The following is a 27,312-nucleotide window of genomic DNA, read 5'->3' on the forward strand; positions in this document are numbered from 1 at the left end:
TGGAGAGGGAGGCACCAATATGTGTGTGATTACGGTAAAAACTGGACTGCCGGATATTCATTGGAAGAAGAAGAAAACATGCAACACTATCGACCAATCAGCGCTCTCCAGTCCGACTGTTGCATGTATGAGGAAATCTGCAGTCAATCAGGAGCGACCGACACTCGCCTGTAACAACCTTCCAACGGAGTGGCACCGCCGGCTACCAGGCGCTGACCGCACGTTCTAAGACAGGTTTCGCGTCTGCAGTCTGCCTGTTTGTTTCCGGTAAGTTTTCCGTATGTAATCCGGGGCTCGTTGCTAACAACCACACCTCTGCAAACTTCTGACTCATTAAAACCAGTGACATATACAGTATATTTATGTCGATGATTAAAACTGGGCGTCTGCAGCGTTGAACCGACGTGAGTTGGAAGGAGCGTCACTAATGTCGAGTGAAGGCCTGTGGATGAATTAAACATGATGTTACACAAACGCTTCAACTGAAAATTCTGTAAGCAACATCAATAAAAAATAAATTAAAAAAATAAAATACCAGACATGTCCGTTTGAAACTCCTTTGTAAATGAACCGGTGGCAGGAAACCTTTTCATTTTGTCGAGCCAGCGCCTTCCTGCCAGACCTCAGTTCACTTGAAGGCTGTTGCTTTCCCGGTGTTTCATTGGAACTGGAACTTCGGTGCTGTTACTCGTTCATGTTATTTGACATTTTTTACGTTTGGATATGTAATTATCTGGATGTGGTGTCAAGCCAGAGCTCCTGCTGACTCTTGCTAGACTTTGCACTTATTTCATGGGTGGCTCAGTGCGACACACCCCTTCTTCCTGCCCGTGTCCAACCTGATGAAGGAATGCTGTGTATCAGCCAGCACAATAGTCAAGGCTGTCTGGGATCTGAAGCTCCGCCTCCTCTTGATTTGTGTCTGTGCAGTGATGAGGGTGCTGACCCTGCAGCCCACACGCCAGAGTCCAGGAGAGCGAGGCGGAAGTTTGACCTCCAACTTTGTTCCTCCAAATCTGGAGAATAAGTTCTTGGTGTCAACCTCTTCCTTGCTGATGCCGTCGCCAGGCTCCTCACACGTCACCGCGCTGAGACCCTCCTCCTGCCCCTCTCTCCAGCCTTCTAGCCTGTCCTCCACCTCCTCCACCCTTCTCCTCACCTCGTCCCTCTCCTCTCCCCTCACCAGCACTCAGAACAAACTTCTTCATGGTTGCTCACCCACCGCTCTTGCTTTCTCCTCCTCGCCATTAGTCCCCAGTAGCTCTCTCCTCTCCTCATCTCGGGGCGGAGGCGCTCTGCTCAATCGCTTTAGTCGTCCACCTTCATTCAGTGACGAGGACGGGAAGCAGGAGCAGGATGACGGAGGAGCTGAAGGCAGAGAGGAAGTATCTGAAGCGAAGCAGCGCCGTTTCGAAGAAGCAAGCGTGGTACATTTAATGATCTTCATTCCTCTTGATCCTTTGTATGGTTTTTTGTTGTATTTTTTGCTCAAACTGAATACAGAACTGAACATTTTAGTTTGAAGTATTCTATTCCTGCATTCTCCCTGGCGGTGACGTTACTGTGTTCTGAGTCAGCAGTACTCCGATGAAGCTGATATGTCAGTGGAAGAGGAGAACGAGGTGATGGAGGACGCTGACTCAGCCATGGAGCTGCCTGTGGTGGACGCGATGAACAACCAGGAAAGCGACCAAACGTTGGTCCCCGCCTGGGAAGACTTTGCTGAGATTGATAGAGAAAAGGAAAAAATAGAGAAGGACACAAGAGAGAAAAAGGTAGGTCATAAGACAGGAAAGTGAGTATCGTGTCAATCCCCCTTTCAGCTCTCCAGGTTGTTGTCCACAGGGTTGGAGTGTGGAAGTTCTCGAGAGCAGATTGTCAAAATTCTATCCTTGTGTCCTTTTTGTTTTGATTATTATTGAAGTTTTGAGTTGGAAGAATGAACTCTTTGTCTTCTTCCCTCCAGTATTTCCTGCTGAACGCGGTGTGTTGTTCGCTGGTCAATAAGTGTGCAGCTCCAGGCCAGAAGGGCTGGGACTCAGAGACCAGCGCCTGGACCCGCATCATCAAACTGGCCAATGACATCTCTGTCCGTGACCCACAGTTTCTCCTCAAGGTTTGGAGGCGTGTCTACTGGTGTGCTTGAGAACATTTGATTTGAAATCCAATTTTCCCCTCTCTTCCCTGACGATTGCACTCAGGCTTTTATTTTTGAGCTTTTATCGCAACTGTAACTGGCAAAACTTTGTGTACGAAGGTCTCCGTCAGGCAAGTGGAGAACAAGCTGTCAGGGCAAGAGAGTGGCAGTCGTCGCACGAATGCGCTCATCTCTGATGTCATATTTGTTTATTTAGCAAGAATTCATTAGAAAAGTTAGGAACTGAGAAAACGGACAGCAACATGTTCCAATAAATCAATGTCTGAATTGAAGGCGGTAGCCTGCGGACTGCCTCAGGGCTCCGTCATTGGCCCCACATTGTTTGTTCTTTTCATGAATGATATTTGTTATGTTTCAGATCACTTAAAATGGATTTTATTTGCTGGTGACCCAAATTTGTTCTCCTCCAGGAGAAACTTAGAAGAACCTCTGCACACTGCTGAAAAAGAGCCTGCGGTGCTCAGAACTTGGTTTGATGTCAACAAATTATCCCTTAATATAAAGAAAACTAAAGGTCTGGTATTTGGACACCAATCTGGAAGTAATGTCAAATTAAAAACCTCTAAAATTGAAAGAAGAAGGGTTTGGGAGAACAAATTCCTCGGGGTTGTGATTGATCTTAAACTTTACTGGAAAAGTCATGTTGAATATTTAAAATGGAAGAGCTCAAGATCCTTAGCAGTCCTGGTCAAAGCCAGTGAGCCTTCGCTTCTGGCCGAGTCGTTTTCAGTCAAATTGTTTCATTTGTCTACTTCTGTTCCTGCTTCTTTAAGTGTAGAACAGTGAGCAAGATGAGACGAACCATTCTGACAAGGGTGGGGGTTTTTGCAACATGAGTGTCAGATCAGATTTGTCCCGTCTGTTCAGTCGTGGTCCAGTTTTTTCACCAAAGATTGTTTGATTCAGTATCAGTTTTATTCTTGCATTTTTTTTAAGCAAGCAGTCTGTTCTTTCTGTTCAGGTGGCCGTTTACACCCGACAGGAGCTGAACATTCGCATCACCGCTAACTTCCTGCTGGCGCTGGCTGCCAGTCAGCCTTTGAGCAAGGTTCACGTGCGCAGATATTTCTGTGCTGCTGTGCAGCTTCCTTCAGACTGGCTGGAAGTGGTCAGAATCTACAGCACAGTGAGTGTTGTCTGGATGGAGCAGACTCCCCCCCCGGTCCAGTCTAACTGCCTGTTTCTTGGGTCTCCAGTGCTTCAGCCGTTCACTGCCCAGTTGTCTAAAGAAGGCGATGGTGGACAAGTTCAAGCAGTTCAGCGAGTATCAGCTGGCCAAGTACAACACACGGAGACACCGCTGCAAGCACAACCGCAACAGGCCCAAAGGCCGGGTACAGAAACCTACTCTGGTCTCAGAGGTCTTCATATTGATACTGACACAGAACACACTTCCTCCCCCGCACTCATAAGGGACAGCTTCCTGGAAGTTCCGTTTTCTTATTTCTTCCTTTTTTTAAATACTTGCAGGCAATGACTCACTCAACACTGCAAACCTGTGTGACAAAAAATAGACATATAAATAGAGATAAAAAGGATGGAAAATCCAAAAAGGTTTTCTTAATCTGTTTTTATTTTAATTTTATTTTACTGGGGCAGCACACATTAGTGGTTCTCCTGTGGTCCCTGCAGAGTTCCTGAGTCTCCCTAAGACAGAGAATAAGCTCAACGTCCCTGTTACTGAAATCCTTTGTAGAGGATAAAAGAAGAGATGATTCGTTTTAACCAGGACCCGAACATGAAGGCCATAATAGAAGAAACAGAACAAACAAATGGAGATATTACCATAAACAGACAGATGGACCAAATAGGACAACCCTAACCCTACGTTGAGAGACAGGAACACATGAATCAGTCTGCAAAAGTAAAAGTGAAATCACAATTCAATACGCATGCAAGCACATGAGGCCAGAATTACTCGTGCATGTATGTTGATCTCGGCTCCACCTCCCCTCAGGGAGCAGTGCCGTCTGTCTGTCACCTGCTCGGTCCGCCCCCTGCTCCCTCCTGTGGTAGCAAAGATTCTGACTTGTAGTTTCCTCACCTGAAGAGGGTCAGGTCCTGGTGTGTTGTCCGTTTTGGTGCAGGAGATGGTGACGAGCTCTCAGCTTGACCTTCTGATTCGCTCTCCTTTGCACCTCTCATCCGATGTCTCCAGAGTCCCAGTGAGCAGCAGCTGGAATTGTGGGCAAACTTGGTCCGATCAGATGCAGCGATGCTGAGGAAATATGTAAGTCAAGTTGGGTAAATACGTTGTGTCATAAGCGATGGACTTGGCTTCTTTTCAGGTATTGGATTCTGTATTTTCACAAATGAAGTTCAGTGAATGAGGATTGGTGATGGAAGCGCGGGCTGATTGACAGCATTCTGAGATCGCCAGCTGATGCCTGGGCTCATGAGGCCGATTAAAAAGAAAAACAAAGTCTGCAACGGAATGTATTTATGTTTCACGAATTGATTTAAAATCCATCTTAAGATGCTCCTGGCTAAAACCACGTATATTAGATTATAACGTGCATGAAATGATGGAATTCCACGTGACAGTGTTTTTATGTTTTATCTGTGTGTTTTTCACTTCAGGAAGAAGTTCAACAATTTTGTTTCCTCTTCTTGTTGTTGTTATTATGATTATTAATTGTTGTATTTTATAAAATACAAAAAAACCAAGACAGTGGGATATCAGCGCTTTATATCCATCGACCATTGGCCATCGAAAAACCCGTGTGGGTCGACCACGAATCAGGATTCAGGGAGACGATGTTCCCCCACAGGGCCCTGAGCTGACGCAACGCCACGATCTGCATAATCACGTGATTAAAAATACAACTTGTGAGGGGTTCTAAAATGAGCAGAATGATGTCGGCACTACTAAGTTAAAGGGTTTCACGATAATTGAATCTGTATCCAGCAGCCCAGCGTGAGATACGCCAGCACAAAGTCAGTCATCAACGCAGAACGCAGGCTCGAGTGTGGTTCCACTCCTCAGAATACAGCACCTGGTCAAAGACGCGCTGCTGTGACGCTGCCTTTGGTTGGCTCATGTTAGCAGCAGGTGGTCAGACGTGTTTATTGTTGGTGTTCTGGAGAAACTGAAGTAACAGGAAAGCAAACTGAAGTGCTGCACTTCCTGCCGCTCAGCGGTGACTCCTAAACCCTGGCCAGGTTCCTCATCTGAGAGGTGATGGGATTTTTGAATGGGTTTTTGTTTGGATGTGTTTGTGTGTGCAGCTGCAGGTGGAGAGCAGAGAAGTGGTGGATAAGAAGCAGAGTGAGTTCAGCATGAAGAAGATGATCAAGAGGCTTCATATCAAAGAACCAGCTGAACACGTCATGGCCATCCTGGGGAAAAAGTGAGACGCTCAGAGGCTGAGAGCATCCATGGCTTTGCTTTGGGTTTAGAACAGCAGTTCCTCACTTTTCTTCAGTTTATTCCTGAACTCGTTTTCGTCAGACGATGGGAATGCAAATTTCTAAGGGTTCTCACAAGTGTGACATCAGCACGCACCGACACACAAGCGCACAGTCCATGACCCACTTAAACAACTTCTTGGCTTTACTGTTCTTCAGAGTTTTAATCATGTCTTCGATGGAATGTGTGAAGACCGAAAAGCAGACAGAGCCATGGAGATGCAGGAGAGAAATAATTCCGGTCTCAGGCCTTTGTGGCTTGTTCTCAGGTATCCTGCTGACCTGAAGGCCTTCACCTGCAGTGGGATGAAGGGGGACTGGGACAGGGAGCGAGCTGGGCAGCGAATGAAGCTCAAAGAGCCTGAGACATGGGAGCGGCTGGTCAGCCTGGAGGGCAACAAGGCCGCCACGTGGGAGAAACTCATAGGTCAAGACCTCTCATTCATTTTTCCAGAAGCGCGTCTTCATATTCACATATAATGAGAACCCTTCGCCTCCTCTGTTTAGACAACAAGTCTCTGCCATTTATGGCCCTGCTGAGGAACCTGAGGAACATGATCAGCCAGGGCATCAGTGAGGCTCATCATCGCAAGATCCTCAGCAGACTGACCAATAAGGTGACGTCACTTCTTAGAGCTCAGTCGGCGTTTCCGCTATTCTCTTTTTTAAGTACAGCTTTTAAAAAATGAAAAAAAGATGTTATAATTCAAGTATAGCTTTGTGTTGGCTGGGCGGAGACTGCTGAGTGACTGGGCGGGTTCAGGGTGTGGCTCCTCCCTCCTGGCAGTCACGCAGGCTTTCCCAACTCAAGGCTGGTCAGAATCTCGCCTGCTCCAAACTGTCATAACTCAAGAAGTTTTCTATTCATCAGAGTAATGGTAGCACTGCTTTGTGACCTCCCTCAGAACTCACTGAGAAAGCAGAGTTTGACCACTACTTTTGGTTTCCATGTGCTCCCTCGTGAAAGCGATGATGGGAGGCGGTGCGCTGCTCCCCTCTGGCCTGAGAATCGTAATAAGATCCTGCAGTTGGAGAAGTGCCGTTATTCTTTAAGATATTGAAATGTGTGCATGTTTGAGAGCAGAGGGAAGAACCTCTTTCCAGATTCTTCTTAAGCACATGATGCGGCCAGGGTTAACAAGAAGGGCCTCAAAGCTCCTGGAGTGTGGGACCAGAGTAAGAGTCCCTCCTCCAGTAGCGGCTGTGGCTGTCTTATGTTTCAGGTGCACCGTTCAGTCTCTTTTCTGCTGCTGTCGGAGAAGATTGCTGCCAAACTGAGTTTTGTTGTTTTCTTTTACACTGTGAGGATGAATCTCAGTCAGTCTTGGTGTTTGTTAGTTGTTGTCTGTCTTTAGTTTGATCATGGAGTTCTCTGTGACTGTGTGTTCTTGATGGGCCGACAGAAAGCGGTGATTCAGAGCCGACAGTTTCCCCTCCGGTTCCTCGCTGCCTACAAAGTCATCATGGAGCTTTACAGTTCGGGTGAGACACCAACGCCTGTCCTGACACTGAAGCTCACGTCAGGCGGAGTGCTGGGTTCTTCATTTTGAAGATAGCTTGTCAGTGTTTAGTGTTTGAATGACTTAAAAGGAAGATCAAGCTAAATGAGTAAAAGAGAGCGTTTCATTTGACAAAATGGTGCTCTCTCGTCTGTTTAGTGCAGCAGTCGTCAATCTCTGAAGCTCTTGGATTTGCCCCAGAAATAAAGCGTAATTTACAGCTTTCAACATTAAGAGAACATGCCACCCGTTTTGTAAATACAGCTGTTTGCTTCAGAGGAAATGTGCTGCTACCATTCATTATGCTAAGCTAACTAGCAGTTGCCAGGCGTCTGTGGGTGCAGCACAGAGGAGATCCTCTCATCTGACTCCAGGGAGGATGACAAATAAGGGCATTGCTCAAGAAGCTGGCGTGTTCCTTGAAACCAAATCCCAGTTTTTAAAATCTTTCCTTCTTGGCTCTCTGACCTCCAGCAACACAGGAGGCACAAGAGGAGCCAGACACCAATGTCAGGATCCTAAAAGGAATCCTGAAGAAGATTCCCAAGAGCCAGCGCTACCGCAGTCTGGACTGGGAGACAGCCAAGAGGAGAAGAATGAGGATGGCGCTCGGAGTGCCGTTCGTCTATAGAATGTACCTCATGAAGAAGGCCCAGCTCCTCAAGGCAAGGTAGGAGATTCTTCTTGTAGTTTTGTTATTTTCTCTCTTATTCTGTATGCTAGTGACATCACTTCATTGAAAGTAAAAGCTTTTGGGGACTGGAGCTCATCCTTGAGTCCCGGGAGATGTCCGTTCCAAATCTTGGGAAATTCAAAGGCGTTCCTCAGATGTTGTCGTGAAGAGAAGGACAGATGGACAAACATGGCACCACAGCTTTCACCAGCGTGAGGGCATACAACTGTGTTACTGAGCTCTGTAACGTGGTGTGTGTGTGTGTGTGTGTGTGTGTGTGTCATGTAGCCAGAGGCAGTACACGGCTGATCTGTTGAACCGCTACCGTGAAGCTCTGGAGACAGCATTTCAGATCTCCTGTTGTTACAACATTCCTCCGCTGCCTGGACGAACCCTCATCCTGCTCAACTCTTACCTGAGCTGTAGCCGGACCCAGAGCAAGGACCTCGACTTCTGCCTCCCACCAGACCCAGAGGGCAAGGAGGAAGGAGAGGAAGAGGAGGATGGCAGGAGAGGGAGCAAGAAAAATAAAGATGACAAGCTCAATCCCTCTGTAAGGATCAGATTTCTGATGGCTGGCACAAAGCCTGGACAACAGCGAGTACTACGCACTGAAAGGAAGGTTTTGTGCTGATTTCTCTCCATTCTTATTAAATCTCAGGTGATGGAAAAGGCAGTTCTCCTGGCCTTGATGATTAAGAGCAGTGCTGAGGACTGCCAGATCCACCTGGTTTCCTGGGATGGATTTGCGCAAATCAAACTCAAGTCGGACGTCCTTCTGGAAAACATCAGGAGTGTGATCAAGCAGATCGATGTCAGGGGCTTCCTCCTTTTCTCCAGTTACTTCCATCTGCAACACTCACAGCCTCACAACATGAGCTGAGTAAATATGCTGTCCATTCATGCCTGAATATTTACTCTCACAGGAATTCACGCACACGACAGTGGAGTCTTCCTGCTCGGGAATGCTCACCAAGAAAGACAAGGTTCGTCCCTCTGTCCATCTGCAGCCTGCAGGTCTTCTTACATTTGGCTGGTAATTTTTTCAGAATCCAAAATCAAATTTAAGACTAATTTGAATTTAAACTGTGATTAAGAGGGATTTGGTGCATAGTTTACAACCAGAATCTTTGAATTGTGTCTCTTGTTCCTGTGAGAAATGCTTAAACATGAACTAGAATAAATCAACGCTGGATAGCTTGTAGAGGTCCAACGGCTCATTGACATCGTTAGACCTCAAGAGGAGGGCTCACACCTGCTGCTGTCACTCGCTTCCCGTCGGTGTCATTGTTTCCTCGTGTAATTTGGTATTTCAGGTGGACAACATCATCACTCTGAATGAAGACTGGGTTTTAAATGACATTGAGTGGGCCATCAACAACTACAGGGCAGAAACGCACGACGCTCTGGTGATGAACATCAGCCTGTCTGATAGGTGAGGCTGGATGGTGCTTCAGTGTCTGCGTTCTACCTCACAATCATGCAGGTGACAGTGGACGGTACCCCTCTCTGAACGTGGTTGACTCACAGACACTTGTCACTATCAGAATCTCAGCCATTTTAGGTCCTCTCTGGTGCTAACACATCCATGCTTCCTCTCTGCAGGGAGAGCCAAGCGTCCCAGGACAGCAACTGTGTGAATGTGACGGGCTTCAGCGAACAAATCCTGAGGTGAGGAGTTTTTTATGCCAAAAGATTATTGAGGTTATCTTAAGGAAGGAAATATGAAAACTCTGTTAGGTCCAAGCCATGCGACTTCAAATCAATATCATCATTATTTTAACCTTTAACCTTGATTATAAATGAATGAGAAAATATTTTGAATATTTTTTTCCTACACTTTCATTTTGTTATCTGACTAAACAGACAGGAAAGTAAATTCGCTCTAATGAGCGAGAGGTTCTGTCTTTCAGGTCTCGATATGTTTTTGCTGACAAAATTGTCTTTTTATTGGGGCTGATTGACTCCCAACATTGGATCAAATCATCCTCCTTGTCTCATTATTCCCATTTTAATTGAAAGCCACGTAAAATGATGATGGGTTGTTCCGTTTTGTTTTTTTGCAGGGATCTGTACCAAACTAAAGATGTTGTCTTAGAATGATTACAGACCAGGAGGTCTCCATGTCCTCCATCCGAAGCACACCAGTTCTTCATGTCAACACTTCTGCCTTTAGCAAAGACCACTTTATGATTCCAGTCACCTCTCGATAAACTGTTCAGCTTGACCTCGCTTGAAATCATTTCTGTTGATATGGACATTGATTAGTATTCGATTAGTTACCCATCCTTATGCACTGAGCTTCCTGTGATTGTGCGTTGTTGGCAATTAGAACTTAATTTGTTAATTGTTGAACCATGCGATCAGGTTTGTGGCTGAAAGAGGATCATCCAGGCTGCTGGACCACGTGGAGCATTTGGACAAACTGTACAACATCCCACCACCAGAGGGCGCAAAAGATCCTCAGACCACAACCAGTGTCAGCTCAATACCAGCCAGCCCCAAGCTGAGGTGCTGTTCTCAGTAGTTTGACAAGAGTCTGCTGTTGACACCCAGAAGACATGAAGAGGGCCATCTTATTGTACGACATATCCTTTCTTCCAGGTGGCGAGGTGTGCGGGTGTTTATCTCCTCCACCTTCAGAGACATGCATGCGGAGCGGGACATCTTGGTGCGGAGCATCTTCCCCGAGCTTCGGCGCCGTGCTGCATCACACTGCCTCCACCTGCAGGAGGTGGAACTGCGTTGGGGAGTGACAGAGGAGGAATCTGGGCGGGCTGTTGAGTTGTGCCTGTCAGAAGTGTGTCGTAGCCAGATGCTGGTAGCAATACTGGGGGAGAGGTATGGCCTAGTGCCCCCCAGACCTGTCCTCCCTGACCTGCCGCAGTACAGCTGGGTAAGACAGGCATGAAGCAGAGCTGTCTATGAAGCCAACTTACTGCAACAAGGAACTGCAGCAGCGATGCTATGGTTCAGCAGTTGCAAGTCTTTCTGCAGCACTGTTGTCTGTGTGTGCAGCTGGCGGCGGCCCCGGGTGGCCTGTCCGTCACAGAGATGGAGATCCGTCAGTTTGAAGCTCTTCATCCCGACACAGCACCGCAGCGAATGTTCTGCTACTTCAGAGATCCAAACATCATCAAGTATGTGGCCCACGGCTCAGTTCACACGCATCAAAATTTCTATAAAAGAAGACTCTCTTTCTCCTGCTCCATGGTGACCGGAGTGCTCCGTTCAGTGTAATGAGTAGTTGTGGTATTTCACTTGAAAGTGTCTTTAAAAGTAGCTTTCAGGCCATTCGTCGATGGATGCTGTCCTTCTGTGCTCTTCAGATCAGTTCCTGCAGCCTGGAGGTCTGACTTTGCCCCAGAGTCAAAGGAAGCTGAGGCTAAAATGGCGTCTCTCAAAAGACGGCTCTGGGCCAGTAAAGTGAAGGTCACCGAGAAGTGAGTGTGGGATTGAAACTGTAGTTCAATACTCTGGGAGTAATTCAGCGATGTCACTGCTTTCTATGTCACTTTCTGTAACTGTCCTGTTTTCAAGGAACAAAAAAATGATGAAAATGTTCTGTGTCTGCTAGAATGGATGAACATCGATTCGGTCATTAACCTGACATCAGTAAACTGGCTGAGAGATGCGTAGCAGTTCGTTAGCCAACCTGCTATGAACATTTTTTGACCTGATAACATTTTTTACGTGATTATTTCATCTCTGTCATATTTTTTCAGATAAATTTAAACTTGAATGCTTCATCTGTCTAAAATTTCTGTGGGTGTATAATGTAAACAAAACAAAACCTTTAAATACTAACTTTTAGCAGTACAAAACGTGTATGCTTGTGTGTGTGTGTGTGTCCGTCTGTGGTAGCTACCCGTGTGTGTGGGGGGGCGTCGTGGAGGGGAAGCCCTACCTGAAAAGCCTGGAGGGCTTCAGCAAGGCGGTGCTGGAAGACCTCTGGATGGCTGTGGTGAAGCAGTTTGTCAAAGTTAGTTAAATTCAGTTCCTGTCATTGGTGAGCTCATGAAACTACTTCAGAAATACATCCATAACTCATCACCCTGGAGGCGAGCATTTGCTGAACGTTTAGGCTGTCACACAGTCGCTTCCAAACTAGCATCTCAATCTGTCGACAGGAGGGTGACGAAGCCGATGCTGCGTTGCATGTGGATGAGCAGGAAGTTCACCAGGGGGCGCTACAGAGGCAGTTCTTTGGCAGGGCCAAGCTGCTGTCTGCAGCTGTGGAGATGGTGGAGCAGATCCAGACCAAAGGAGGGATGATGGTGGTGGAGGGAGCACCTGGACAGGGCAAAACTGTCTTCATGGTAAATACCTTCCGTGCTGTCTCACAGTTCCCTCCACTCCTTCTCACTTGATGAGAAACCACAATCTCAGACCGTACAGTTCTTATTCACTTAAAGAACTGACTTGGGAGAAACAAAGCCTGTCGTACTTCATGTGAAACTTGGTTCTCAGTGTGTGCACTCTGGAACACCCTCCCCATGTCACAAGTGCTCACAGGGAGGAAAGCAGCAGGTATCAGGAAAAACACGGTGCCAACACGGACCCCCCCCCCCCATCATCTACCATTCTAGCAGAATTTTAAGGCAACACTTTGAAAAGTTAAAACGCAAGAAATAAATTTGTGAGTGAAGTATTTTTTCACTTAAAGGGGTAAACATCTCTGCCATTATTGACTTTCTTTACTCAGGCGGCTTTAGCAGACGCACTCAGAACTGGAGTGCAATCCAGGAAACACCTCGTCTGTGACGTCATCTCCTACTCGACGGCTGCCAGCCACTCGGCTCGCTCTGTGGAGAACCTCCTGCGATGTCTCGTGCAGTGGCTGAGGAGGATGAAAAATACTGAGGAGGAGGCAACCCTTCCCCTCTCTTACAAGTAAGTAGCTTTTGAATTGGCCTCTCGATGCCTCCAGTGCACTTCCACCTGCTGGTTCACAAATCTGTTTCTTATGTCAGAGACTTGCTGTCAGAATTTCACTCCACTCTGAGGGACAGAAAGACAAAGAAACCTCTTGTGCTGCTCGTTGACGGGGTGGATCTGGTACGGGATGGCAGGGGTCAGCTCAGCTCCGAATGGATCCTGCACCAGCTACCACAGGTCTGTCACCTTGATAAGCTCAGGTTTTGGTTCTGGATTGAGATGTTGTCCCTGTTCTACCTGGAGTTTAACGTGACGTCACAAAGGTTGAGACAGTAAAAAATCTCTGCGTGTGTGGGAACAGCAGTGCTGTCGGGAGCAAATTAAGAAGTGAATATTTTGCAAATGACTCAAGCTAACTGTCATCATAACGTGCTGTCATCAAGGACGTGGTTTGTACCCACGAACCTGTGATTTGTCACCGATGTGTTTAAGAAATTAGATGGAAGCCAGGATGTACCGTCAGATACGTTACTTCTTTATGTTTACGAGGCCTTTTCCTTGTCAGGGTGTCTGCATCGTTTTGAGTATTGCATCCAAGTCAGCACTGCTACAAACTCTGGCCAAGCGGAAGGAGACTCTCCTGTTCGCAGTGGGGCAGCTCACCCTAGCAGACCGAAAGGAGATCGTTCAGAAGGGATTAGACGCCATCGGGAAGAAGCTCAGCAACTCTGCCTTCAACAACCAGGTGGCTCTCAGTTTTTTGGAATACTGCTCGTACCTGCAATTCACACATTCTTCTTGGAATGCTTCTGACATTTCACCTCAACAAGTACTCTTGCATTATACTTTGATACATTTGGTTTGTCCTTAAAGTGTCGTGTGTGTGCTTGTCCAGCTTCAGACGTTGCTGATGAAGAAAGGAGCAGATAGTCCTCTCTACCTGAGACTGGCCTGTGACGATCTGAGGACCTTTGCCTCCTTTGATAAGGTCAGGTTGATGACAGCGTCCGTGTGCTGATGCATCTCTGACTCTGAGTCGGTGCTGCACACTGTACAGATAGAAAGATGTGTTTATTGTTAGAATGGGCCATTAAAATCCATGAGTTTTGACCGAACTTCTTTATAATGGATTGCTAATTGTAGCTAATAAGCCTCACTGATTTTGGTCTCCATGTCTCAGTTGACAGAGATCCTCCAGGGCTTGCCCCCGTCTCTGAGTCAGCTGGTCCAGTACAGCCTGGAGAGACTCTGCTCCCAGTACAGAGGCATGCTGGGACTCCGTGGGGCTCTGGCAGCCCTCACCGTCAGCGCCGCTGGTGAGATGAATCAAAGAGATGTTTTCATGTCATGTGTGCCATTATGTCTAGAGTTGCTGTGAGTTGGTACATTCCAGTAAAGTTTCCTGTGCTCTCCAGGGTCTTCGCTCAGTTTATGCTTTTTGCTCATGTCACCTTAGGTACACGTCAACATACAGCGTGTAGTTTATTGAAGTGTGTTTTTTATACTCACTCCTGTACAAATTGGTGGATTAATTCCTGCACATGATAAAACTCTCAACAGATGACAAGGAAGCCAGATGAACTGTGGCAACTTTTGTAAAGATTAAGACGATTCCACGAGGGGTTCCTGACTCGTGTCCCCCAGCGCAGCATCTCGCTAAAAGTGATGACGAAGTGCTTTACATAATGTCATAAAATACATCAATTCATTAATAATTGTACTTAGTGGAACAAGTAATGGTGTAATAAGGGTTTTGCATGGCAGACACATCATTTGCTCGGAACACAAAATAAGCTAGTAGCTTTCGCTGCTAACGGTGCTAGTACTTCGCTATTGAACAGACTGTGAAAGGGTTATACCGCCTCTCTCAGTCTGGCCGACTGAGAGAGGCTTTTCTGAAGTATTTACATGAGGCATTTTTATTCTGATTGTGGTATTATTTTGACTATGATTAGAGTGTGTGTGTGTGTGTGTGTGTGTGTGTGTGTGTGTGTGTTTTGTTCTCACTTGCCTAGCTGGAATACTGAGCTGCTGGGCCAGACATCTGGTTCCCCCAGCCCTGCTTGTGTCGGTCACCCAATGCTTTGTTTACTTTCTCAAATGACAGCCAAGAGGAAACTTAAAAAAAGCAGTTTTGTATCAGACACAAGTGACGCTGTCCACCGTGCATCCGTCCGTCTATTGCTGCCGTGACTGACCAGTCCCTTCTCGGGATCCACAGGCCTGAGGGAGAGAGACTTGTACTGCATACTGAGCACGTGCAATGACCTATCCTTAGGAGATGAACAGGTCACATGGCAGGAAGTGCTGCATCTGTCCAGGAAACCCAAAGGATGCATTCCCATGGCAGTATTTACCCAAATAGTGCAGAGTTTACAAAGGTAAGACTCTCGTGAGGGCTTAAACCAGTTTAAATGAGGCCCAGCTAAGTGGGAACAGTAAGTTCTGTAAATCAGCTCTGAGGTGTTTCTTGTTCATGTGTGTCAATTATTTTTATTCTCCCGTGATGTGAAGCAATCCTAGTATTTACGTTCTCACTTTAAGACAAAACTGCAGACACATTTACACCAAACTCATCCTTGAAGACTTTCCTGATATTGAGCTCTCGACAAAACACGTGAAGGAACCAGAAACCGAACTCGCTTTGATCCTCATCTGCAGCCTGATGAGTCCGTCTCACTGCCGCGCCACTGACGACCTGCTGGCTCTGACCAATCCAGTGGTGAAGCAGGCCTTTGAAGACTTTCTGCTCCCGACACACGGGGACAGAAGCAGAGCTCACCTTGTGTTGGCAGGTAATCCGCTCTGACTTTACACGCCTCAAGTACAAGTCACTGCAAACTTGAGCAGCCGATTTTACGTTTCCTCTTTCTTTCGACAGCTCATCTGTGGGCACTGGCTGACGCTCAGGGCTCGGACACATTCCTCCACTGTGAGGCCAGCTCTGTTCAGCACCTGTCCTCCAGTCTGGTTGGTTGGGCTTCACACATTACAGAAATGCCTCACAACATCTGGCAGAACAGCGAAGAACGTTGCTATTTATGCAAGGCTCTTGGCTTGGAACTGTTGTGAGCGTTTAGCTCTCTGACGCTGACACGTTTAAAGAAACTGGGATGCATGTGTGTTGTCTCTATAAGCAGACAAGCGATATGAGGGGGAGGGGCAAGAATCAAATGGTTATTTGTACAAAGCAGGAATTCAAGGTTTGTCTCTTATTCCTACCAGATGAAAAGCAGACAGCGGTGACATTTTGAAATGGATCAGTTGAATTTGTTGAGTTGTGTTGGATTATGTTTCACAAGTTGTCCCGGACTAAATGGGACTGAATTCAAATGTAAACTTTGTCATAGATTCAAAGTGACCGCCTGGATGCGCTCCATTCCCTCCTCTCCAACTACTACTTCCTGTATGCTAATGTGCGCCACAGCCTGCTGCACCACCTCCTGGAGACCTACAGCGGGTTTGGTGGGTTAGCAAAGTGCACACAGTGACTCTGCTTTATGAGTGTATTCCACAGTTTTGGTGGCTTCCCTGTTTGATCACTAGCTTCAGTTCCATTGCGTTGTTTTGCATTTCAAGTTGTGTCCTGTGACATTTTTCTGTCCCTGGCAGATAACAAGCACAAGTCTGCACCATCATGTGAGTGCATGAAATGCTTGACCCTTTCATCGGCCTGTCATATGTTTTACGCTCCTTTAAACCAGTGTTTTTCTTGTGCTGTCAGCTGAAAGTCTTGAGGACTGCCGGAGTTTCCTGCTACGCCACGCCCCCCTGCTGTCCTCCTGGCCAGCGCTTTTCATTCAGCAGGCCCTTAACGAGCCTCCAGAGACCCGCGCTCACATCTGGGCGCAAGGCCTGGTGGGAAAAGGACACGTGCGAGTCATCAAGTGGCTAAACAACAACACTCAGACTGTTAAAGAAAGCAGGTAGGAGAAGTCTGGAAGGCAGTGGGGTGTAGAGTTGTGTTGTCATTCTTATCCCGCCTGCATTTGAGAGTGTAATCTACTGATAGGTGTCGATGTGCTCGTGTTTCATCACAGCAAGCTTGTGTCGACCTTCCAGTCCAAGCCGAGGTGTCTGGTCTTGAGCTCTGATGGGGAGCTGATGGTGGTCGGCACTGGAGGGGGAACGCTGCATTGCATCAACACACAGACGGGACTGGTACGAAGCGCATGCAGCTCATCATCCACCATCTGATGATTGATGATCTTTCCCTTCTCTGTTCATCCCATCGCGTTGGTTTGTTTTGTAGCCCTGTAGACCATCGTGCTGACCTCTCCTGCCTTTTGAAGACATGACAATGCCACATTCATTAGAATATCTTTAATAAATGCAATACCTTGTTGTTCATGGGTGAGAACAGGAAGTGAAGTCACTGGTTAGCAGCTGCGATGGCATCTCAAGCTGCCTCTCGCTTAAGGATGGAAGTCTCGCCATCACCTCGTTCGACGGACAAATAGAGATCTGGAACACTGAAAATGGATGCAGGTGAGAGGAGTGATTAAAGAGGGTCCTTCAGGATGTCTTGAATTGTCCGAGCCTGTTGGGTTCTCCACTCACAGCTGATCATGACCTGAACCTGTTTACAGGACGGCTGTCATTAAAGGCCACACGAACGTGATAACAGCCAGTGCCATCAGTGCTAGCAAGAAGCACATGGCCACGGTGTCCCTGGACTTGACGCTGAAAGTGAGTCTCCTTTTTTGATAATTTGCTCAAGTTGTCAGATTGTTATTAGACTGGGTTGATCACTTGATCTCTTCACGATTGAAGATCCCCCTGTTGTGACGGGATGCTTGTCTGGTGTGGTGAGAACGTTTCAGGGTTCCACATCACTGGACCACCATTGGCTCCATACTGGGTGTGATGGCATTCACTTTCATTCATTCATTAAAACCATTTGTCCCAAAGACCAAACAACAGTCTCGTACAAGGCGACTCAGGGCCTGCGACAGGTGTCCGTCAGCTTTGCCCGTCGCCTGCGTTTTGTTATTTTTGCTCGTTTTAGGATGATTTTCATTTGAGGTTGATGGGTTTGATGAGAGGAAACACCAAGCAGACAAAACTCGCTATGCTGTGAATGATCTGGAGCTAAACTGGTGAGTCAGTGCATCACCTTCACCTCAGATGTGGGTTGAGCAAAGCCACAATCAGAGATGTGAAGACAGCCTTGTGGAGGCAAACTCTTCTGATCCTGCTCAGAAAGTTGAATGATTACAAGCAGAACCGTGTTCTGGGTCGCGCTGGACTTTCTACTGCCAACTTCTTTGAGGGAATAATAGATATTTTGTATCCTAATGCCATCTTCTCCTCAGGTTTGGACTGCTGGAGGTCAAGAGGTGGGAGCCCTGGATACCACCAGCCCTTTGAACTGTGTGACCTTTGACCATGAAGATCGCTTACTGGCTGCTGGCTGCTGGAATGGGAGGGTGATGGTGTGGGACTGGTTCAAGACTAAAACCCAAGCGGTTAGTTATGAGACCAACAGATTAATTAATAAAGTGGTGATGTGTGTTTTCTGAAACACACATTCTCCTACACACTTTGACGAAGGAGCAGTGGGGGAGGGGTGTTACCTGTGGTATCTGTAGTACCTGTAGTACCTGTAGTACCTGTGGTATCTGTAGTACCTGTGGTATCTGTAGTACCTGTGGTATCTGTAGTACCTGTGGTACCTGTAGCACCTGTGGTATCTGTAGTATCTGTAGTACCTGTGGTACCTGTAGTATCTGTGGTACCTGTAGTACCTGTGGTATCTGTAGTACCTGTAGTACCTGTGGTATCTGTAGTACCTGTGGTATCTGTAGTATCTGTGGTACCTGTAGTACCTGTAGTATCTGTGGTACCTGTAGTATCTGTGGTACCTGTGGTATCTGTAGTACCTGTGGTATCTGTAGTACCTGTGGTATCTGTAGTACCTGTGGTATCTGTAGTACCTGTGGTACCTGTAGCACCTGTGGTATCTGTAGTATCTGTAGTACCTGTGGTACCTGTAGTATCTGTGGTACTTGTAGTACCTGTGGTATCTGTAGTACCTGTGGTATCTGTAGTACCTGTAGTACCTGTGGTATCTGTAGTACCTGTGGTATCTGTAGTATCTGTGGTACCTGTAGTACCTGTAGTATCTGTGGTACCTGTAGTATCTGTGGTACTTGTAGTACCTGTGGTATCTGTAGTACCTGTGGTACCTGTAGTACCTGTGGTACCTGTAGTACCTGTGGTACCTGTAGTACCTGTGGTACCTGTAGTATCTGTGGTACCTGTAGTACCTGTAGTATCTGTGGTACCTGTAGTATATGTGGTACTTGTAGTACCTGTGGTATCTGTAGTACCTGTAGTACCTGTAGTACCTGTGGTATCTGTAGTACCTGTAGTACCTGTGGTATCTGTAGTACCTGTGGTATCTGTAGTATCTGTGGTACCTGTAGTACCTGTAGTATCTGTGGTACCTGTAGTATCTGTGGTACCTGTAGTATCTGTGGTACTTGTAGTACCTGTGGTATCTGTAGTACCTGTAGTACCTGTGGTATCTGTAGTACCTGTGGTATCTGTAGTACCTGTGGTACCTGTAGTACCTGTAGTATCTGTGGTACCTGTAGTATCTGTGGTACCTGTAGTATCTGTGGTACTTGTAGTACCTGTGGTATCTGTAGTACCTGTAGTACCTGTGGTATCTGTAGTACCTGTGGTATCTGTAGTACCTGTGGTATCTGTAGTACCTGTGGTACCTGTAGCACCTGTGGTATCTGTGGTACCTGTCGCACCTGTGGTATCTGTAGTACCTGTGGTATCTGTAGTACCTGTGGTACCTGTAGTACCTGTGGTACCTGTAGTACCTGTGGTACCTGTGGTACCTGTGGTACCTGTAGTATCTGTAGTATCTGTAGTACCTGTGGTACCTGTAGTACCTGTGGTACCTGTAGTATCTGTAGTACCTGTGGTACCTGTAGTACCTGTGGTATCTGTAGTACCTGTGGTACCTGTAGTACCTGTGGTACCTGTATTTTGAGTGTAGCTGTGGTTGTCTGGTCTTTGTAGTGTTGCTCTGTATGCGTGTCTTATTGTAAATCCTGTCCGTTCCTTCAGGTCCTGTCAGGTCACCAGCAATCAGTGCGCAGTCTCTCCTTCTCTCCCTCCTCCTCCATGCTCTGCTCTGGCTCCATATCTGGAGAGGTGCGGGTGTGGTCAGTGCCCACCTCCACCTGCCTGGGGTGTTTCCAGGCTCACCACGGAGCCACGGAGGCCCTGACCTTCCTGGATGAAGGCAGCAAGCTGCTGACCGCCGGCTCTGATCACACGGTGGGACATCAAGAGAAGCTCCTCTTCCACTCTGCAGGCCAGAGATGTCGCTGGAGACATTTGTGATAAACATTCTGCAATTTCTCGTCTTTTCTGAAAACAGCTTCAGCTCTGGTCAGGTGGACTTGGACGTTCAGTCGCTGCATTAAAAAGTGATGAAGTAAGTTCTTTTTATGCCAAGATTGTGAACAAAAGAACAGTGAGAGCAAGTTTTGAAAAATAATTGCTGTCATGATCTCAAACACACGCGCACCTCTTGCTACCTGGTTGCTGAATCATGATTTTCTTGTTCTTACTATGCCATTTGTGGCGTGCACGCTGACTGATGAGCATGTAAAATGTGACTGCTCTCTGTTCCTGCAGGGCGAGCAGGAGCCTCCTCAGAAGCGAACGAGGTCTGAAACATCGGAGCTCGCTGCGCTGTGTGCAGCGGTGAACGGAGATTATGTTGCTGTTGGATACCAAGAAAACTTCAAAATCTTCAGTCTCAGCTCAGGTGTGTTCATGTGCTTTGTTTAATAAAACATATTGACAAGATGGGATATTTGAAAGAGCTCTTTTGGTGGCAGGTGAGATGATTTGGACCCCTGACGTCCTCAACGTGTCTGTTCGGTGCCTGCTGTGGCTCGTTGTGGGGTCAGATGAGAAGAGCCCTGAGCTGCTGGTGACTGGAGGAGGAATCGAAAAACGTCTCCGAATGTGGAAGAGTAAAGGAGGAGACCAGGGACTGCTAGGAGGCATGGAAATGGTTGGAGTGTTTGCAGCGCAGGCAGCCGTCATCCTGGCTCTGGCACAGAACAGCACTCACCTGGCTACAGCTGCAGGTGACGCTTGCCGCTGGTCGAAGAACAACTTGACAAACTTGAGAGAAACGCCTTTCTTAGTAGCTACCGAGAGAGCACGTGATGCTGGTCAGAGAGATTGAGTCAACTTGTCCTGTCCCCTTAAAGTGTTGATAAGATATCTCGTATTCGCTTCTAGATGACGGCACTATTGCTCTGTGGCCGTTGATCGATCTGGCCCAAGACACCGGTATCGAACCTGACTCGTTCCTGCGTGGCCACAATGGAGCCGTCACCTGTCTGGCTTTCAGCCCTGATGGAGGAGAACTACTGTCTGGTGGAAAAGATCAGGTACTTGTTGGAGCACACCTGAATTTTGTTTGTAAAAATCATCATTTTTGCCACAGAGACATCCCTTTCGTTTGATTTGGTCTGGCTGGCTGTTTTTCATCAGCTTTATAGGAGAAAGGATTTAACTTTACATCTTTTTTCTGCTGCACCTGCAGACTTGCATTCATGTCACGTAAAGCAAAACTTCACCCAATAAGTGTTTTTTGCCTTTCAGATACTCACAAATGTGTTTTGAGCTCTCAAAGATGATTTTACCTCCTGTGCCCTGTGCAGAAAGACGCAACGCAGCGACACGCCCAAAAATTCAGATACTCCCTCTCAGGTTTATACTTCGGTGTAATGCACATCTTCTTTTTCCAGCTGTGCGCTCAGTGATCCACAGACACTTTACTTGACGGAGCTGTGGTCCTTGTGGGGGCTTGTGGAGGTCTCCTCAGGCAGAGTGGGTAACGCCACTGGTGGACTGGAGTCCTCACCTGTGGTCCCTGAGAGGAGCTCAGCTGCTTCTCATTTATTCCTGCAGGTTCTTGTTCTTTAAGATCATCTTCATCTGTGTCACCATCTGTGTGTCTCAGGCTCTGATGGTGTGGGATGTGAGTTCGTCACCCGCTGTTCCGTCTAAGTCGCTCCCTCACTCTCATAGAGACTGGATCACGAGCTGTGCTTGGACTCCAGACTGTGTGGTGAGTCCCTGGACTTGTGAGTTACTGGTCTGACCCCCGTGTAGAGTTACAGCTACACAGCAGGAGACTGCAATTACGTTTTTATCTGACTTTGGTTTCTTAACGAGGTTAATGTTCTCCTCATTAGCCTCCATCTGTCTGTTCAAGGTGAGCTCCTCAAATGATGGGAGACTTTGTTTCTGGGACCTCAAGTCAGGCCGGAGTGTGAGAGAAATCCCCTGGACGAGTCCTCTGACCTCCGTCTGCTGTCTGGTGAGACAATAATTCAGCTGCCACTGGGATGGGCTGCCACTTGAAGCCTGTTATGCAGCCACAAAAACGTGGAGGAATATGGCTTCTCTGAGTTCATCTTCTTTTTAGAGACAAAGTATTGGACTCTGGTGTTTGTCCTTGCAGGGACAGTATGTGATGGCTGGCTGTGCAGAGGGCGGCTTACATGTTTGGAAGTGGGAAACGAAAATGGAGATCTGCCACATCAGTGCCCACCAGCAGCGAATACACCACTGCTCAGTCCTCGTGGATGCAGGTGAAGGTCAAGCTGGAGCTCAGTGGCCGATAAGCTGTTGCCAAACCGGCGTTGCAGCGACTCCAGTATTTCAGCTGCATGAACAAAGGGCAGTGCCCAGGATGATACTGGTGCAGGAGCTCTGGTGTCTCGTCTCGATGGTTTGTGTCGTGAACGCTGGAATGGAGCCGCCTGAGGGGGTCCAGCCTCCTCCTGCCATCACGGGTCCAAAGCCGTCTTCTTGCTGGAAAATCACTCATCAGAGATGGAGGCAGAGGGTTGACCGAGTTCAGATAGAACTTTGAAACCTGAACTATTGAATATGAATGATGCTGTTTCCCACATGACCATATTTAATGTATACTGTATCTGTCTTCATTGGTCACTGTCGCTTGGTCAAAGGTCACCTTAGTCTGTGCATGGGAGACCGGATGGCCACAGTCGGTGTTTGAGGTCAAATTTAGATTGAGGGAGAGATTTTTTTGGCTGACTGCAGTTCAGTTTTTCCATTTTCTTCTCTTTTCTTTTCTTTTGTGTATTGAGTCACCAAGTTTCTTTCTTTCTCTCTGTTTTCAGACAAGAACAAAGAAGTCAACCCAGAAGAAATGACTGCTGTCACGACGTCTGACGATGGCACAGCCAAGCTTTGGAAGCCCCTGCAGGTCTGCCAGCGACTTCTTTCTCTGCGTGATGTGTGATGGCAGTGCACGACGGGAGACTCCGTGGTCTCAGCCATTTTTGCACACACTTCCCCTGATCAGTTCACAGGGTTTGTCTGACTCCCACGATCTAGAGTGAAGGTGTGTCGCCACAGTCAGAACCGTTAAGATACCCTTACACAACAGTGTGTGTGTAAATGTCAGGGGGCGGCATCAGTCAGTTGTTCTGTTGGTGGGTGTCCACTCTTAACCAGTTGGGTTGGGGGGGTTGTCACTGATGACGAGAGGAACCTACACAGACGATTTCTTGATTCTCACGTGACCATGAGTGGGAGGTTCAAAGGAGACACAACGCCAGTGCAGATGCACATAAACGACCATTCTTAGAACGAAGATCAACGCTGTCTCTCTGTCCATGCGTTCCTCGTCTTACCCCCTGGTTGTGTGTGCATGCACAGATGGAACACTTCGGCACTTTCCAAGGCCACTCCGGCGCGGTTCACGGAGTCGTTCGTAAGGAGGGAGTCCCAGAATTCTTCACTGTGTCTGAGGACAGCTCATTGCGATGTTGGAGCTGGGCGACAGGTAACCCTTCATGATTGCTGCCACGCCTCCTAGATGGGACCAAGCTGCTGTCTTCAACATCGGACAACTTCCGAGTCTCTAAATACAAAATACTGAAGTCTTCAGTACGAACATGTGAAGAAACTGTCCTGGTTCACCTGTGTGTTGTGTGTGTTGTGTGCAGAGTGTCCCCCCAGCCTGAGAGGCTGTGTCACCGCTCTCTGCTTCACCCAGACAGATGGTTTAGTTCTTGCTGGTTATGAATCTGGTTTACTGGAGTTATGGCAGCACAGCGCAGTGGTTGGCCACAAGCAGGTGAAGAAAAAGGATGCAAACCAAACACCTGCAACAGATTTCTGTTGGTGGAACCGAGCAAGCGTTTGTTTTCTGATGTTTCAGGCCTCAGACAGCAGCATCGCAGCCATCTGTTCCATGCCTGACGGCCAGGTTGCTGTCAGCTACATGAAGCCTTGTGTTGATGTGTGGAAGCTGGTGTGGAATCAACAGCGCAGCGCTGCCAGGTAAACATCAAAAAATGAAAAAAAGAGAGTCATCGCACCAGCAGAATAGAAGAGGAAGTAGCCGGCTCAGCAGAGGAGGTGGACGCTGAATGTCAACAAACGCCAATTTGTGTAAAACGCAGAGATTTGCCTTGAAACCATGAGCTTCATGGCTTAAACGCTCGTTTGTGTCCACTGTTCTCAGCCTGGTGAAGGTGACCACACACAGACTTCCACAAGCTATCGTCCATCTCTCCTACTGCACCGTCCTGCTGGGTGTGGCTGACACGGCGTCACTCGTCAGCATCACCAGCTGTGACCAAAGCAACCGCTTGAACAACCTCAACCACAGGTAGCAGTGGTGAAGTTTTACTCCTCAAACGGTTCAGTTCATTGATTCTCTTCACGTTTCCGTTCCTGAATTAATATGGAGACAGTGACTCCAGGCAAACCTCAGATATTATAAATCCAACAAAATCTAAGTTTCAAATCACAACTCTTTTATGAGGTCGAACTTTCTAAACGCTCAACTGTTGTTTCTGGATTGTTGTGGCTCAGGGATGTCAGCGGTCACTTGTTTTCAAATGAACCCGCCACCCACGGCGTAGCCAGGCAAACACACTCAGCCGATGGCTGTGCCAGCTGGCGGCCGATGCTTCAAAATCAACTGCTACATAAAATGTATCGCAGTAGAACATCACTTCGCTGTTCCTGAAGTGCTCTCATTTTGAAGCCCGTGTTTTTACTCTGAACCAAACTTAAATGTATCTCGTGTGGGTCGTTTTCCTGCAGTTGGAACCAAAACGTGCGAATCCTGGGGTCGACCCGTAATGATGAGAAGAGCATGTGGCTGCTTGGCGAGAGAGAAAAAAAGATTGAAATCGGCTTCATCGTGAGTTTCCCCCGACCAGCGACTCATCTTCTTATGTCACCGTTCATGGCGGTGACGGCTGGTCTCTAACGCCTCTTTATCGCAGTTTGCCATGGGCCCAGAAAATGAGCTCCACTCAGCTTTCAGCTCGATCACGCTGAAGATGGACGAGGAGGCCGAGGGAGGCGAACTGCCAACGGCCGCATCTCTGGACAAAGGTTCCAACAAGTCCATCATTCGCTGTCACTGCTCTTCTGACCAGCATCGCATCCATTTTTGGTTCAGTGGTTACTTGATTATGTGATTGGTGGGATTTCAGAGTTCGTGGTGTGTGGAGACATGATGGGAAATATGTGGTACAATCAGCCTCCCGCGATTTCCTCGTGGAGCATCCGCAAGCCTGTGAGTGAATCTGATCTGCAACATTTACTTTATACGTCTGATCATAAAACGAGAACGGCTGCAGAACGTAGGAACCACGATTAATGACCTCAGCTTCCCCTTCAAGTATCAGTCGACCGCGAGGTACATCGTCCTTCTTACTCCACGACTGAGCGGCTCTACTTTCTGAAGCACCGGTATGTCGGAGTGAGAGGGGAATATTGGCAGAAATGGAACGTAATATTCATAATTATCTTTTCTTGAGAGTTTAATCTGAAGAAAAAGAATAGTTTTGTTGTCCCTAGCTGAGAGTGTTACTATCTGCTTTGAAGAGTCGATGGAAATCCTCCGTATGAGGCCACGTCAACATTTGCCTCCACCCATAGCCTGTGTTGCATTCAGGTGTTGTCAAGTAAATAAAGAAGCCCAGCAAACAAACAGGTCGTAGCTCAAAGGAAAAAGTAGCTTTGTCATTTCCATTTTTATTTTTACGAAGACAATTGAAAGCGCTGTCAAGTAGGCAAACTGAACCTAACCCTGAATGTTGGTGAGAGAGAGCCGGCCCTCGGTAGCAGCCTACATCCTCACCACAACATTCCACAAATCTGCTCGGAGCCGTGATTCCACCGATGCAGACGGAAGCAGCTGGGCTCTCTTCCGAAGCCGTTCAATCTGCCAGGAGATGAAAGCAAGCTGAGGCAAATCTAAAGCAGGAGTCAGACGGGATCTGCAGCCTCTCAGAGTCGTGTCCACATTCTTTGTGGTGATTCTGATCACGCGTTCTCCTCCTCAGGCGCACAGGGGCAGGATCAGTGCGCTGAGACTCACCAGCAGCACCATCATCTCTGCCTCCCTCGACAGGACAGTGAAGCTGTGGGACAGAAACACCAAGAAGCAGGTACTCCAGAGGCTCCCTCCCCTGATTAATTACCTCCACCAGCGACGTTCGGGTTTTGGTGGCGTCTGTCTGTCTGTCTGTCTGTCTGCAGACTTATGCAGAAACTATGAGGCCGATTTATTTTTATTTTTTTTTATTTCAAAACTTGGTAGCGGGTTTTAGTAGGAGCCAGTGAAAACCAGATTGGGTCAGAAGCTCCGACAGAGTTTGGTGATGGTTGCTGGGAGGACTGGGATCTTTCCCTGATCCAGTAGAACAGGAGAGCGTTGTGACTGGACTCCACATCCGCAGATGTTTTCCAAACTTCACACGTTCAAGTCCCGGCCTGAAGATGTTTAAGTCATAGCGCCACCTGATGGGCACCGGAAGAGCACACATTAGTCTGCTCCTTCCTGTGAAATCCAAATCGTATCAGGTTATAAGACCCTCTCGCTTCTCGTGCCAGAACAACACTGTGATGCGCGTGAGGCGTTCAAGGGCCCGCTCATCGCTACTTTCAGCTTAAATTAGGACCCGAGCACAAAAGAGCCCCTTGGCTGAGGTTGCGGCTCTCTGAGTGCGTTCTAGTTTGCCTCGTCTCTCTTCTCCTGCAGGTGGGCATGTTTGTGTGCGACGGCCCTGTGCTGATGTTGGAGGTGAACCCTGAAGACCCCTCAGAACTGGTGTGTGGCGACGGACGAGGAAAGCTGTACTTTCTCTCGTTGAAGGAACAATCCTCTTAACATGAATTCTGGCTTCACCAGTGAACTGGGAGGAATGTCTTCTGTGCCACACGGCATGGAAAAGGTGAAAGAGAGCGATCGATGCAGGCTTAAATAATCGCATCACGTGATGGATTCGTGCTGCGGTCCTGCATGTGCCTTTGATTTAGGTGGTAAATTTCTTGACATTTCTTGGGAGGGTTTCATATTCAGCAAGAGGTGGGGTTATAGAAGTTATTAATTCCTGTGGGACATTTCTGAGCAGTCGGAGGAGAGGAGGCTTACACAAGACATTAGTTAGAAACTCGCAACAACGTGACGAGCTTGAGTCATGGGTCGTGTATGTAGAGGCACATGTGACCTTCACTTGATAATCACCAAAGATGTTGGATCTAAGGAATTTTTGTTTAAATTAAATGGGTCATGTATCTAATATGGTTTTTCTTCGTGAATAAATTGTCTTCAAGCTCATTGATGTTTTTCTTCATGTCTTTTCAAAGAC

The 27,312-nt window shown here is 47.5% G+C and overlaps 1 protein-coding gene across 1 annotated transcript; it reads left to right on the plus strand.

Annotated features, from left to right (window-relative positions):
* Nucleotides 1–116: 116 nt before the first annotated feature.
* Nucleotides 117–27,273, plus strand: tep1 (telomerase-associated protein 1). The gene is made up of 56 exons (XM_086204606.1): nucleotides 117–267; nucleotides 931–1,427; nucleotides 1,578–1,775; nucleotides 1,967–2,116; nucleotides 3,120–3,284; nucleotides 3,355–3,492; nucleotides 4,317–4,388; nucleotides 5,387–5,508; nucleotides 5,836–5,993; nucleotides 6,074–6,183; nucleotides 6,970–7,048; nucleotides 7,540–7,735; nucleotides 8,027–8,291; nucleotides 8,400–8,552; nucleotides 8,665–8,724; nucleotides 9,055–9,173; nucleotides 9,344–9,409; nucleotides 10,106–10,249; nucleotides 10,343–10,634; nucleotides 10,757–10,974; nucleotides 11,068–11,181; nucleotides 11,603–11,720; nucleotides 11,869–12,057; nucleotides 12,444–12,631; nucleotides 12,712–12,853; nucleotides 13,182–13,361; nucleotides 13,512–13,604; nucleotides 13,797–13,932; nucleotides 14,838–14,997; nucleotides 15,278–15,411; nucleotides 15,498–15,586; nucleotides 15,967–16,081; nucleotides 16,229–16,255; nucleotides 16,341–16,542; nucleotides 16,657–16,777; nucleotides 16,980–17,104; nucleotides 17,206–17,305; nucleotides 17,932–18,084; nucleotides 19,703–19,915; nucleotides 20,019–20,075; nucleotides 20,279–20,411; nucleotides 20,485–20,739; nucleotides 20,897–21,048; nucleotides 21,624–21,731; nucleotides 21,879–21,983; nucleotides 22,128–22,257; nucleotides 22,813–22,898; nucleotides 23,354–23,480; nucleotides 23,644–23,774; nucleotides 23,859–23,980; nucleotides 24,165–24,311; nucleotides 24,752–24,851; nucleotides 24,937–25,048; nucleotides 25,150–25,232; nucleotides 26,005–26,109; nucleotides 26,703–27,273. The coding sequence occupies exons 2-56, from the start codon at nucleotides 933–935 to the stop codon at nucleotides 26,829–26,831; spliced, it is 7,881 nt and encodes a 2,626-aa protein (XP_086060732.1). The 5' UTR covers nucleotides 117–267; nucleotides 931–932; the 3' UTR covers nucleotides 26,832–27,273.
* The last annotated feature ends 39 nt before the right edge of the window (nucleotides 27,274–27,312 follow it).

Source organism: Aulostomus chinensis, chromosome 5 (assembly GCF_037954235.1).
Source record: "Aulostomus chinensis isolate RoL2024-O1b breed Wild chromosome 5, RoL_Achi_v1.0, whole genome shotgun sequence".
NCBI classification, from domain to species: Eukaryota; Metazoa; Chordata; class Actinopteri; order Syngnathiformes; family Aulostomidae; genus Aulostomus; species Aulostomus chinensis.